Source organism: Nerophis ophidion, linkage group LG27 (genome assembly GCF_033978795.1).
Source record: "Nerophis ophidion isolate RoL-2023_Sa linkage group LG27, RoL_Noph_v1.0, whole genome shotgun sequence".
Classification (NCBI taxonomy): Eukaryota; Metazoa; Chordata; class Actinopteri; order Syngnathiformes; family Syngnathidae; genus Nerophis; species Nerophis ophidion.
In genome coordinates this window covers 8567732-8581190 of record NC_084637.1, presented here as the reverse complement: position 1 = coordinate 8581190, position 13459 = coordinate 8567732, and the positions used below count along the sequence as shown (strand labels likewise).

Below are 13459 nucleotides of genomic sequence, written 5' to 3'. Positions count from 1 at the left end.
CATTGACCAGACCGATTAATCACTGACCGTATAGCAAGTCATGCTACCTTTCAGGTAACTATCCTTGGTTAAGTTAGAGCGGCATGGACCGCCAAAATAAATAACGTAATTAATGTGCGTTTTTCCATCCATCCATCTTCTTCCGCTTATCCGAGGTCGGGTCGCGGGGGCAACAGCCTAAGCAGGGAAACCCAGACTTCCCTCTCCCCAGCCACTTCGTCTAGCTCTTCCCGGGGGATCCCGAGGCGTTCCCAGGCCAGCCGGGAGACATAGTCTTCCCAACGTGTCCCGGGTCTTCCCCGTGGCCTCCTACCGGTTGGACGTGCCCTAAACACTTCCCTAGGGAGGCGTTCGGGTGGCATCCTGACCAGATGCCCGAACCACCTCATCTGGCTCCTCTCGATGTGAAGGAGCAGCGGCTTTACTTTGAGTTCCTCCCGGATGGCAGAGCTTCTCACCCTATCTCTAAGGGAGAGCCCCGCCACACGGCGGAGGGAACTCATTTCGGCCGCTTGTACCCGGGATCTTATCCTTTCGGTCATGACCCAAAGCTCATGACCATAGGTGAGGATGGGAACGTAGATCGACCGGTAAATTGAGAGCTTTGCCTTCCGGCTCAGCTCCTTCTTCACCACAATGGATCGATACAACGTCCGCATTACTGAAGACGCCGCACCGATCCGCCTGTCGATCTCACGATCAACTCTTCCCGCACTCGTGAACAAGACTCCTAGGTACTTGAACTCCTCCACTTGGGGCAGGGTCTCCTCCCCAACCCGGAGATGGCATTCCACCCTTTTCCGGGCGAAAACCATGGACTCGGACTTGGAGGTGCTAATTCTCATTCCGGTCGCTTCACACTCGGCTGCGAACCGATCCAGTGAGAGCTGGAGATCCCGGTCAGATGAATCCATCAGGACCACATAATCTGCAAAAAGCAGAGACCTAATCCTACGGTCACCAAACCGGAACCCCTCAACGCCTTGACTGCGCCTAGAAATTCTGTCCATAAAAGTTATGAACAGAATCGGTGACAAAGGACAGCCTTGGCGGAGTTCAACCCTCACTGGAAATGTGTTCGACTGTGCGTTTTTATGTGATTAATTCAAGTGTTTTCATGAGCATAATTAAAAAAAATGTGTTGAAGAAACTGATTTGAAACCTAATTACTGTCTTTAGCCATCGTGCCCCAACTCTCGCCCGGAAAAGGGTGGAGTGCCATCTCCGGGTTGGGGAGGACACCCTGCCCCAAGCGGAAGAGTTTAAGTACCTAGGAGTCTTGTTGACAAGTGAGGGAAGAGTGGATCGTGAGATCGACAGGCGGATCGGTGCGGCGTCTTCAGTATTGCGGACGCTGTATCGATTCGTTGTGGTGAAGAAGGAGCTGAGCCGGAAGGCCAAGCTCTCAATTTACCGGTCGATCTACGTTCCCATCCTCACCTACGGTCATGAGCTTTGGGTCATGACCGAAAGGACAAGATTGGGGGTACAAGCGGCTGAAATTAGTTTCCTCCACCGTGTGGCGGGGCTCTCCCTTAGAGATAGGGTGAGAAGCTCTGCCATCCGGGAGGAACTCAAAGTAAAGCCGCTGCTCCTCCACATTGAGAGGAGCCAGATGAGGTGGTTCGGGCATCTGGTCAGGATGCCATCCCGAACGCCTCCCTAGGGAGGTGTTCCGGGCACGTCCAACCAGTAGGAGGCCATGGGGAAGACTAAAGGACACGTTGGGAAGACTATGTCTCCCGGCTGGCCTGGGAACGCCACGGGATCCCCCGGGAAGAGCTGGACGAAGTGGCTGGGGAGAGGAAAGTCTGGGCTGAACTCAGAAAAGTGAAAGACGATGGATGGATGGATGAAAATCTTTGGCCATTGTGGCCCAACTCTTGCCCGGAAAATGGTGGAGTGCCATCTCTGGGTTGGGGAGGAGACCCTGCCATAAGCGGAAGAGTTTAAGTACCTAGGAGTCTTGTTGACAAGTGAAGTAAGAGTGGATTGTGAGATCGACAGGCGGATCGGTGCGGCGTCTTCAGTATTGCGGACGCTGTATCGATTGGTGAAGAAGGAGCTGAGCCGGAAGGCAAAGCTCTAAATTTACCGGTCGATCTACGTTCCCATCCTCACCTATAATCATGAGCTTTGGTTTATGACCGAAAGGATAAGATCACGGGTACAAGCGGCCGAAACGAGTTTCCTCCACCGTGTGGCGGGGCTCTCCCTTAGAGATACGGTGAGAAGCTCTGCCATCCGAGAGGAACTCAAAGTACGAGAGGAGCCAGGTGAGGTGGTTCGGGGATCTGGTCAGGATGCCACCCGAACGCCTCCCTAGGGAGGTGTTCCGGGCACGTCCAACCGGTAGGAGGCCACGGGGAAGACCCAGGACACGTTGGGAAGACTATGTCTCCCGGCTGGCCTTGGAACGCCACAGGATCCCCTGGGAAGAGCTTAAGTGGCTGGGGAGAGGAAAGTCTGGGCTGAACTCGGATAAGCGAAAAACGATGGATGGATGGATGGATACTGTCTTTGGCATGTGTTCGCAATGAGTTTTACATCATTTTATAATTTAACATGACCTATATATCCGTACTTTTTGTACGTATTACTCATTTCTGGCGCTTCTCAGTTTGTCTTCCAGTTGGTCAGGGCTATGCTTGGCTAACATGACCAGGAGTGGTGGTGTTATATTCGATTCAATATTCAAAACCCCAAACAATTTCAATACAACAGTTGAATAAAAATATTCTCTTATGTAAGGAAAACTTATCTGAACAGTGAGGATACTCTTGAAGAGGGAAAACAAAACGAAAACTGAGCAAAAATCACAAAAGTAGTGACGGCGACATGCAACAATGACAGCAAAAAAATGCAAAGCACATTTGAAATGTTAGTAAGTTAATTTCCAACTATCTTATATATTGTTCGATATACACTATAGAAACTATAGTATTTGTTGCGATACATTACCTGCAACCTCAACAGTGAATGAAACGACATGGCCTGAAGTCTGGCACGTGTAAACTCCAGTGTCCTGCTTCTCAGCTGACTGAATCACGATTCTCCTCATGTTCCCATCAGATTGGGTCCTCAGGCGGTCACTCGCCTGCAGCTCCTCTCCATCTTTAAACCAGCTTACTTTAGCCGAGGGACGGGAGACTTCGCAGTAGAGCACAATCACGTCACCGGTCTCCACCTTCTTGCTCATGTCCGATTCCGAAAGAGGGCTGAACTTCACCACAGCGGCTGCAAAAGACTCAAAATCATGACCTCTTCAAAGACTCAATTTGACAATCCCAAAAGACTTCTTAACGTACGTTTTACTTTGAGAATGGCGGAATCTCGCACCCCGTTGGCGATGAATGTGATTTCTGTCTCATCCTCAGCAGAGACGGTTTCATGGATAACTAATGTATGCTGTGTTTTGGACTGTTTTATTGAGTACCGTCCACCGTTTTGCAGCTGGGCACTGTTCAAAAACCACGAACCAGCCATTGGGATTGAGAGCTCGATGGAAAAGACAGCATCCTGTCCCTCTGTGACCTCGAGGCCCTGAAGCTGACTGTAAATCTTTGGCCCTGGAACTAAACAAAGGAAGAAACGTCTTTGTCATTTTGTGCCATCCAGAGACTGCATTTTAACCTACCGAGGTGTACAACTTTTGGAAACTCCACATGGCCACTGCGGCCATACTTGTTGATGCAACAGACTCTGAAACGGTAGTCTCCCTCCTGCGGTACACCATTGCCGCAGACCTCAGTTGAGGTGGCGGTCCCAGAGGTGAAGCACTTCTGCCACTCCTGTGAGCCCACTTCTTGTCTCTCCACCACAAAAATAGAGCGAGTCGTCGTCTGGCTGTTTGGCGCAGGAACCCAGGAGAGCAGGGCTCCGTTTGGACCATCCACATCCATTTTGACTCCGACAGGACAGATCGGTGGGCAGTGTCTTGTGGCTTCAAGAAAAGCACAGATAATATAAACACAAATGTGTTCTTTTCGGTTAAAACACAAGCATGTTGACACCCTGAAAACATTTAACCAAACCTGAAAATATGTAATGCTAGTATACCTCTGACTTTGAGGCGCGATGAAGTCTTGGATCTCCCCGTGATAAAAGTCACCACCCCAGAGTCTTGGTGGGCCACATTGACAAAGACCAGCATGTGCGTTTTTCCAAAAGACTTGAGGATTGTCTGATGTGTTTCATACATTTTTTGACCGTCTTTGAACCAGTGGACCTCCATGTCATCGTCCTCCACTTCCACACAAAATGTGGCATTCTCGCCCTCCAACACCTCCACCTTTCGTGGAAGTTTACGCACTATTTTACCTTTGGGAGGAAGAGTTATAATGACTTTTCGTTAACACTCTTTATGATGCGAATGAAGATGAAAGATGACTAGATTGAGAGTGCATAGTACCTTTGACCAACAGCTCTGCTATGCTCTTAGCCCCATCTGGCATCTCGCAGAGATAAACCCCATCATCGTCCATTCCCACATCTTGGATGGTGAGTTTCCGCCTGGTACCTTGCTGCTCGATTCCATATTTGTTACCAGGCATGAGCCGGTGGTCCTCCAGATACCAGGTGATAGGAACAGACTCATCGGGAACCTCGCATTCCAGTACAGCAACGTCCCGCTCCCTTGCTTCCACATCTTTTAACGGACACCTGAATCGTACATGAGAGCCTGAAGAGAAAAAAGAATCCTAATTGTAAAAGTCACGTGTGGAATGTAACCTTTCAAAAATGAATACAAGGGAAAAGTGCAATTGGCCATCTTCAGTTTATTAGTTCAATCATTCTAATACCAAAAGAAAGGAGCTTTCGCCCAAATGCAAAATAATGTGTGAAATATACTAGTTGTCTAGCTGTATGTGTGAGTCCTGTGGTGGTGTACTGCCTCTTATTATAAGTCAACTGGGATAGGCTCCTGCCAGGAGAAGTGATAAAGAAGATGGAAATATGGAGAATCAGAGAATTCAATAAAGGACAGGAGTACTGCAAGCTTCTGTTAGTTGTATCTCACCTTTGACAGACAGATGAACAGCACTGAGAGTATCTCCAAGGGCGATTGGATGCTGCACACACGTACAGCCCTGTGTCCTGAACTTTACAGTACAGAACCTTTAGTGTGTAATAGCCTTCTCGGTCCTCGAATATGAGATGACGTCTGCCGGGCTCGAGGATAACCTCATCTTTTTTTCCAGACTATCTCTGGCTTTGGTTTTCCTGTGACAGAGCAGCGGAACTTGGCATGTTTTCCCTCTGCCACCACAAACTTCTTGACTTTAGACGCACTGACTGATGGCTCTTCCTTCAGCCTCGACAAACTAAGCTTGCCTCTGACTTTTGGCTGACTGGTTAATTTTCTGTCCTCTCGCTCTGGCGTAGGCTCAACAAGGAGGACTGCCCCAGCCAGGGCCCGGCCATCGCAGTTGATTGCCTTGCAGGTGTAGACTCCTTTGTCAGGCATACGCGTTCGATTGATCTTAAGCTGGAACCATCCGCCGTCTTGACTGCTAACAGCGAAGTGGGAGCTCTCGAAAATGTCGTTCAGTTTCTTGCCATCTTTTTCCCACAACACCTCTGGCATTGGCTTTCCCCAGACCTTACAAGAGAAGGTCGCGTCTTCTCCTCTGTACACTCGCAATGACAAGGGCTTGATAAGAAACCTTGGTTTGTCATCAGACGGGAAGTCGTCTTCCGGGTCAAACAAGTGGTCTCCCTTCTTATTTCTCTGGTCGCCATTTTGAATTGTGCTATGCCCATTTACATGCCCATTTCCTGTCATGTGCTCCGCTACACCATTCATATCTACTTGCTGATCATTTACCTCCACCTTGAGGGAAGCTTTGGCATACGTTTCCCCAACACTGTTGCTGGCTTTGCAGATGTACTGACCAGCATCTTCCAAAGTCACCTCGCCGATGCCCAACAAGTAGAACTTTCCTTCCTCCGAGATCTTATACCGTCCGTCGGTCACAATCTGGACATTGTTATGCTCCCAAATCACGTCGGGGCGAGGGTCCCCGCCAATGTGGCACCTGAGAGTGGCGTCTTTTCCGCACTGCGCCACCACAGGGCGCGAGTAGCCCAAAACACGAGGGGCACCTCCAAAAATGTCCATGATGTCGCTCTTTTGTTGTGGAATGAGGAAGTTGGACCTAATGGCAAATACAAACATGAAGGAGTTTTGAGATTCATACTCAATCACACTGTCCTTTACTGTTATGGTCTGGCCAACAGGCAGCCACAGACAAATGGATGTCACACAATACGTTGAGAATAGGTTGATAGTGGCTAAAGCTCAACAGTTACAGGTGCAGCAATCGGAACTGATGCAGAGAATTCTCAAAACAAGAGAGGGTAACACACTTACTACATTTTAGCGTCTCTTGGAGTTGGGACCAATAACTGGAACCGGCAATTAGGAATGGCGCAAACTTTTCAGATATGTTCTGTTTTCCTAATTAATTAAAGGCCTACTGAAATGAGATTTTCTTATTTAAACGGGAATAGCAGGTCCATTCTGTGTGTCATACTTGATCATAATTTTGCTGAAAGGATGTAGTAGAGAACATCGACGATAAAGTTTGCAACTTTTGGTCGCTAATAAAAAAGCCTTGCCTTTACCGGAAGTAGCAGACGATGACGTCATTGGTGTGAGGGCTCCTCACATCCTCACATTGTTTATAATGGGAGCCTCCAGCAGCAAGAGCTATTCAGACCGAGAAAACGACAATTTCCCCATTAATTTGAGCGAAAATGAAAAATTTGTGGCTGAGGATATTGATAGCGAAGGACTAGAACAAAAAAAAAAGGCGATTGCATTGGGAGCGATTCAGATGTTTTTAGGCACATTTACTAGGATAATTCTGGGGAATCCCTTATCTTTCTATTGCGTTGCTAGTGTTTTAGTGAGTTTAATAGTACCTGATAGTCGGAGGGGTGTGTCTGAGGGAAGTCACGGCAGCTGCATGGACGGCGCAAGCTCCGCAGATCTCCGGTAAGAGGCGACTTTTTACCACAATTTTCTCACCGAAACCTGCCGGTTGACAAGCGGTCGGGATCCATGTTCGCTTGACCGCTCTGATCCATAGTAAAGCTTAACCTCCGGCAATTTTAAACAAGGAAACACCGTGTGTTGGTGTGGCTAAAGGCTAAAACTTCCCACCTACATCTTTGTACTTGGACTTCTCCATTATTAATTAAACAAAGTGCAAAAGATTCAGCAACACAGATGTCCAGAATACTGTGTAATTATGCGATGAAAAGAGACGACTTTTAGCCGCAAGTGGTGCTGGGCTAATATGTCCCCTCACGTCACGTGCACGCGTCAACAAGAAACTCCGCGGGAAATTAAAAATTGTAATTTAGTAAACTAAACCGGCCGTATTGGCATGTGTTGCAATGTTAATATTTCATCATTGATGTATAAACTATCAGACTGCGTGGTCGGTAGTAGTGGGTTTCTGTAGGAGCGGGGTAGGGAACCTATGGCTCTAGAGCCAGATGTGGCTCTTTTGATGACTGCATCTGGCTCTCAGATAAAAATCTTAGCAGACATTGCTTAACGCGATAGTTATGAATAATTTCGCTGGTAATCACGGTGCTAAAAATAACTTGCAAAATATAAAACATTCTCATGCATTTAAATCCATCCATCCGTTTTCTACCGCACCTGTTCAAGAAGTCGCATTAATGGTAAGAAGTATTTTATGTCACAATGGGGGGGTGGTTCTCCCAGGAAGGCAGACGGACTACTCGGGACATGGCATTTAGGTAAAAACATGACCTAATTTAAACTAAAAAAAAGATACAAACAGAAATCGCTCACAGTGGAGGCACAACTTGGGCTAAGGAACGAAGCTAACGCATAAACAGACTATGAACATAAATCAAACAAAACTTACTTGGCATGGCATGAAGCACGAAACTATGGCAAGGCATGAAACAAGTCAGCACAGAGCAAGAAAAGATCACATTGACTGGCAAAGACGAGCTTAAATACTGCCTCGGATTAGTGCTCAGGAAGCAGGTGAGCGGGCATTTTTTCCACCAGAGACAGGTGGACAAAATGAGTAACCAAGAAAACAAGACAAGGGAGTGGAAAAAAAACAGGAACTTAAAGAGTCCAAAGGACAAACAGCACATGGCCAAACAAAAACATGATCAACAGACATGACATTTGATTCATTATTGGTTAGCTTCAGAATAACAATGTTATTAAAAAGAATAAGAGACTTATTATGCTCTAAAAATGTTAGTCTTACTTAAAAATGCACACATTTAGTTGTATTCAGTGTTAAATAATATGATATGGCTCTCACGGAAATACATTTTGAAATATTTGGCTTTCATGGCTCTCTAAGCCAAAAAGGTTCCCGACCCCTGCAGTGGGCCTTTAAATGTTGGTTTTAACTTTACTTTGACACCTGTCTTCCAATACCAAATGGGCGCTACAACTTAGCAGTATGCGGATGACTCGGCCCTGCTGGTATCCGGCAAGGACAAGTCACAGGTGGAACAAATCCTCAGTGCTGAACTCCTCAATATTTGCACCTGGCTCGCTGACAACAAGCTATCCATACACTTAGGTAAAACGGAATCCATCCTATTTGGGTCCCACATCCACCTTAAGAAAGTCAGTGACTTCACTATAAAACTGGGTGACATTGTTATCACCAGGAAGGATGAGATCACCTACCTAGGTTCCATTCTAGAGGCTAATCTTTTCTGTGATAAAATGGCAACCAAGGTGATCAAAAAGGTCAACCAAAGAACGAGATTCCTCTACAGAATCTCCTCTCTGGTCAACAAAAGCACCTTGAGGATTCTAGCGGGAACTCTCATTCAACCCTTCTTCGATTACGCTTGCACCTCCTGGTACCCCAGCACCTCCAAAACCCTCAAATCTAGACTCCAAACATCCCAGAATAAGCTAGTCCGGTTACTTTTAGACCTCCACCCCAGATCACACCTCAATCCAACCCACTTCTCCAAAGTGGGCTGGCTCAGGGTGGAGGACAGAGTAAAACAACTTGCACTGAGCCTGGTCTATAAAATCCGCTACACCTCCTTGATACCGAAGTACATGTCAAACTACTTCCTTAACGTAAATGACCGCCATAACCACAACACCAGGGGGAGCTCCACAAACCACGTTAAACCCAGATTTCAATCTAACAAAGGTCTTAACTCATTCTCTTTTTATGCCACATCAATGTGGAATGCACTCCCAACAGGTATAAAAGTAAGTGCATCTCTATGTTCCCTTCAAAACCGCTCTAAAACAACACCTCCAGGCAACTTCAACACTTTACTAATACCCTCCTCCATTCACATCCCATCTCCCCGGATTATAAACAACTCAAATGTACTTCTAATGTATATACTTGTTCTTATGCTATCTGAACTCACTATGTTCTCTGCTGGCTGTACATATCCTCCTACTAAGTAAGACCTACACTGTTTCAATGTCCACATTTCTCTGTTGATGCAATTGTTGATGACTGAAGTTCTGATATCAACCAAAGCTCCTCATCCCACCCCCCGGATTGTAAATAATGTAAATAATTCAATGTATATACTATGATGATTAACCTGTGTGATGACTGTATTATGCTGATAGTATATATTTGTACCATGAATTGATTAACGTGGACCCCGACTTAAACAAGTTGAAAAACCTATTCGGGTGTTACCATTTAGTGGTCAATTGTACGGAATATGTACTGTACTGTGCAATCTACTAATAAAAGTATCAATCAATCAATCAAAGCGGAGAAAAAGGCCTATGGCAGGGGTGGGCATTACGTCGATCGCGATCGACTGGTCGATCTCGGAGGGTGTGTCAGTCGATCTCAAGCCAGGCATTAAAAAATAGACATAAAAATGAGCAATCATTAATCATTCCAAGACTTCACTTTCGTCAGTTGTTTGACATTCTCGGCACCCGAGGATCTTGTGAGATGACGCTGGCTGCTGCGAGCTCATATTTAAGAAAAAAATCACTAACAGGGCGGATGCAGAGAAACACATTTTATTTCTAGAGACTCCGTACCTACTGTCAAAACTCTAAAGACCGACTGCACAGTTCCTCTCTTCACCATAAAAGACCTGTTTCATCCTGCCTGTGCTAACAAAATAAGAGTCTCAGAAAGCTAGCGTGCACAAGCTAGCGTGCACAAGCTAGCAAGCTACGGAGTTTGATGCCAATGTATTTCTCCCCCGCCCTCAGCGACCGCTTTCTCACTTGCTTGCCCACCCGCACACTCACTGACGTCACTCACCTGCTGCCAGACATTAAAGGGCCACACACATATGCTACTCTCATAACAAAGTTACTGGATACTGGATACTGGCCGAGAGTGGAGTCGGCTGTCTTGGTTGCTTTGTTGGGTCTGCTCCTGTCTCTGACCATGCTCCCTCCTACTCAGCAGACGATGGCGTGGAACACCGCAGAGGCCACCACAGTGGATATGTTTATTTTACTTTTTATTCATAGCTGTATGTAGAAGTGTCTGGTTGTATCTGCTGCTTTAATGTCTTTGATGTCCTTTGTGTTCTTTGATGTTTGATGTTTCCCTCTTACACACATGTAAGAGGGATGTGTACCATGGTTATGAGTTGTTGTTTTTTTTTATTTATTTATTTGTTTTTTTCCCTTGGCCTCAGTCTGCACCTCCTCTCCAGGGCCCAGGCAAAGATCGATTTTTTAAATTTTATTTTAATCTTCTATTTTTTCTCCCCCCCTCCCCCCCTTTGTTTACCTTTATCTCATCTTTTTTTGTATGGGGCGCTGGAAGCCGGCAGACCCGTCAGCGATCCTGTTCTGTCTCCCTGTAATGTTTGTCTAAACTTGAATGGGATTGTGCTGAAAAATTTTAATTTTCCTGAAGGAACTCTGCTGACGGAATAATAAAGTACTATCTATTCTAATCTAATCTAAAGTGTTTAAAAACGAGTATGCAAGTTGGACAAATGAGATGCCAAATCCAACCACTTTCATGTGGTATTGGACAGAAATGAGGACTTTTTTTTTCCTTCCATTTGAAAATGCGGACGTTATCAGCACCACTGTCTAATTCCAATCAATGCAAGTCATCAGAATCAGGTAATACACCAACTTATATTCTTGTCTTCATGAAAGAAAGGAATCTATGTGTGTTAACCATCCATCCATTTTCTACCGCTTATTCCCTTTCGGGGTCGCGGGGGGGGCTGGCGCCTATCTCAGCTACAATCGGGCGGAAGGCGGGGTACACCCTGGACAAGTTGCAGGGCCAACACAGATAGACAGACAACATTCACACTCACATTCACACACTATGTGTGTTAAACATGCTTGTATTATCATTAAACACCATTCACTTGTTAACAAAAATGTCTCTTTCATAAATAAATAAATATAAATTAGAAATAGGAATGAGGTAGATCTCCTCGACTTGGTCAACTGAAAAGTAGCTCACCTGCAGAAAAAGTGTGAGCGCCCCTGGCCTACGGTATATCTAAAAAAAGGCATGGGCAAACAGGTCATGTGTCAGCCAGGCTAAGACCAAACTCTTTTTGAATACCTTCAACCACAATAAATTAGATACACAACATCAACAATTAGGATTCTATGAGTTAACTTACCTTTTTTGATGTTGCCTTGAAAGCACACCTGCTCTGCCTTCTCAGCCTGGCAGCATACTGTATCTGCCCACCGGGATCACGTCTCTTTTGCTTGCTTGTTCTTCTCTGCTGCTTTTGAACGGTGATGTTATTCAATAGTCAGCCACTATGTCCGCGGTTTGGCGAGTACAAGGAACCACGGTCTGTGCGTCATACGCCGGCATTGTCCGGCATCCCGGGAGTGAGAGAGAGGTGAATTACGGAGGAAGGGCGCTGATGGTGTTAGGGCTTTTGCAGCTGCCCCGACACCCCCCCCCTCAAACCTAAAAATACCATCCTCTTCCATGACAGATAAGTCAGGCCTTCCACTACCACTAAAGATAGAGAGGAGGGTGAGATAGCGAGACATACCCTGACTTCACCCACATGGGAGGGAGGAAGGACAACACAGTTGTTGGGAGCTCTTAGGATCATGTTTCTGCATGAACACAATCTAATTAGAGTAATATCTAGTGGGGTGACCCAAATAATTACGAGGCACTCGTATTTAATTGATGAATCAAAGGGCAATTACAATAGAAAATGTAGTTCTGTCTTAAAAATGTTTTGGTCTTATTTTGATCTTTTTTCATATATTTGGCGCACCGGATTATAGGGCGCATTAAAAAAATCATATTATTATTTTTTTCGGGCTTCACGGTGGCAGTGGGGTTAGTGCGTCTGCCTCACAATACGACGTTCCTGCAGTCCTGGGTTCAAATCCAGGCTCGGGATCTTTCTGTGTGGAGTTTGCATGTTCTCCCCGTGAATGCGTGGGTTCCCTCCGGGTACTCCGGCTTCCTCCCACTTCCAAAGACATGCACCTGGGGATAGGTTGATTGGCAACACTAAATTGGCCCTAGTGTGTGAATGTGAGTGTGAATGTTGTCTGTCTATCTGTGTTGGCCCTGCGATGAGGTGGCGACTTGTCCAGGGTGCCTTCCGCCCGAGTGTAGCTAAGATAGGCGCCAGCGCCCCCCGCGACCCCGAAAGGGAATAAGCGGTAGAAAATGGATTGATGGATGGATTATTTTTTTCTAAATTGAAAACACTTCCTTCTGGTCTACGTAACATGTATTGGTAGTTCTTTGGTCAAAATGTTGCATAGAAGATGTTTTACGGATCATCTTGCAGCCGCTTTCTGATAGTCGCTTCCGAATGCGCCGTTTTGTAGGCGGTCTTATTTACGTGGCTCACCTTCGGCAGCGTCTACTCTTTGTCATCTTTGTTGTAGCGGTGTAACGTGCAAGGACGGGAGGGGAAGACGTGTCGAAAGATGGAGCTAACTGTTTTAATGAAATTCAGACTTAAAGGGGAACATTATGACAATTTCAAAAGGGTTAAAAACAATAAAAAGGCTTGTTGTATTTTTTGAATTTTTTTTTTTAATTTTACCGGTCTCGGAATATCCCTAAATAAAGCTTTAAAGTGCCTTATTTTCGGCTCTCTGCGAAGACACTGGCCATTTCCCTGTGACGTCACACAGTGCTGCCAATGTAAACAAACAATGGGAATACCACAGCAAGATACAGTGACATTAGCTCGGATTCAAACTCGGATTTCAGCGACTTAAGCGATTCAACAGATTACGCATGTATTGAAACAGATGGTTGGAGTATGAAAGTATTGAAGAAGAAACTGAAGCTATTGAGCGAATAGCTATTGACGTATTTAAAGCCATAGCATGGCCGAATAGCTGCGTTAGCATCGCCGGTAAAATGTGCGGACGAAACGATCAGGACTTTCACATCTTTTGACACTGGAGCAACTTAAATCCGTCGATTGGTAAGTGTTTTTTTTTTTTGCATTA

General features: G+C 45.8%; 1 protein-coding gene across 1 annotated transcript in view; it reads right to left on the bottom strand.

The window, feature by feature from the left end:
• obsl1a (obscurin like cytoskeletal adaptor 1a) overlaps nucleotides 1–11913 on the bottom strand; it is a 29361-nt gene extending 17448 nt beyond the window's left edge. The window contains 10 exon segments of the mRNA XM_061890025.1: nucleotides 2962–3237; nucleotides 3309–3575; nucleotides 3638–3943; nucleotides 4060–4320; nucleotides 4412–4681; nucleotides 5021–5063; nucleotides 5065–5188; nucleotides 5190–6158; nucleotides 11466–11504; nucleotides 11632–11913. Of these exon segments, the coding sequence (XP_061746009.1) occupies nucleotides 2962–3237; nucleotides 3309–3575; nucleotides 3638–3943; nucleotides 4060–4320; nucleotides 4412–4681; nucleotides 5021–5063; nucleotides 5065–5188; nucleotides 5190–6121 (2479 nt within the window). The 5' untranslated portion in view covers nucleotides 6122–6158; nucleotides 11466–11504; nucleotides 11632–11913.
• Nucleotides 11914–13459: the final 1546 nt, after the last annotated feature.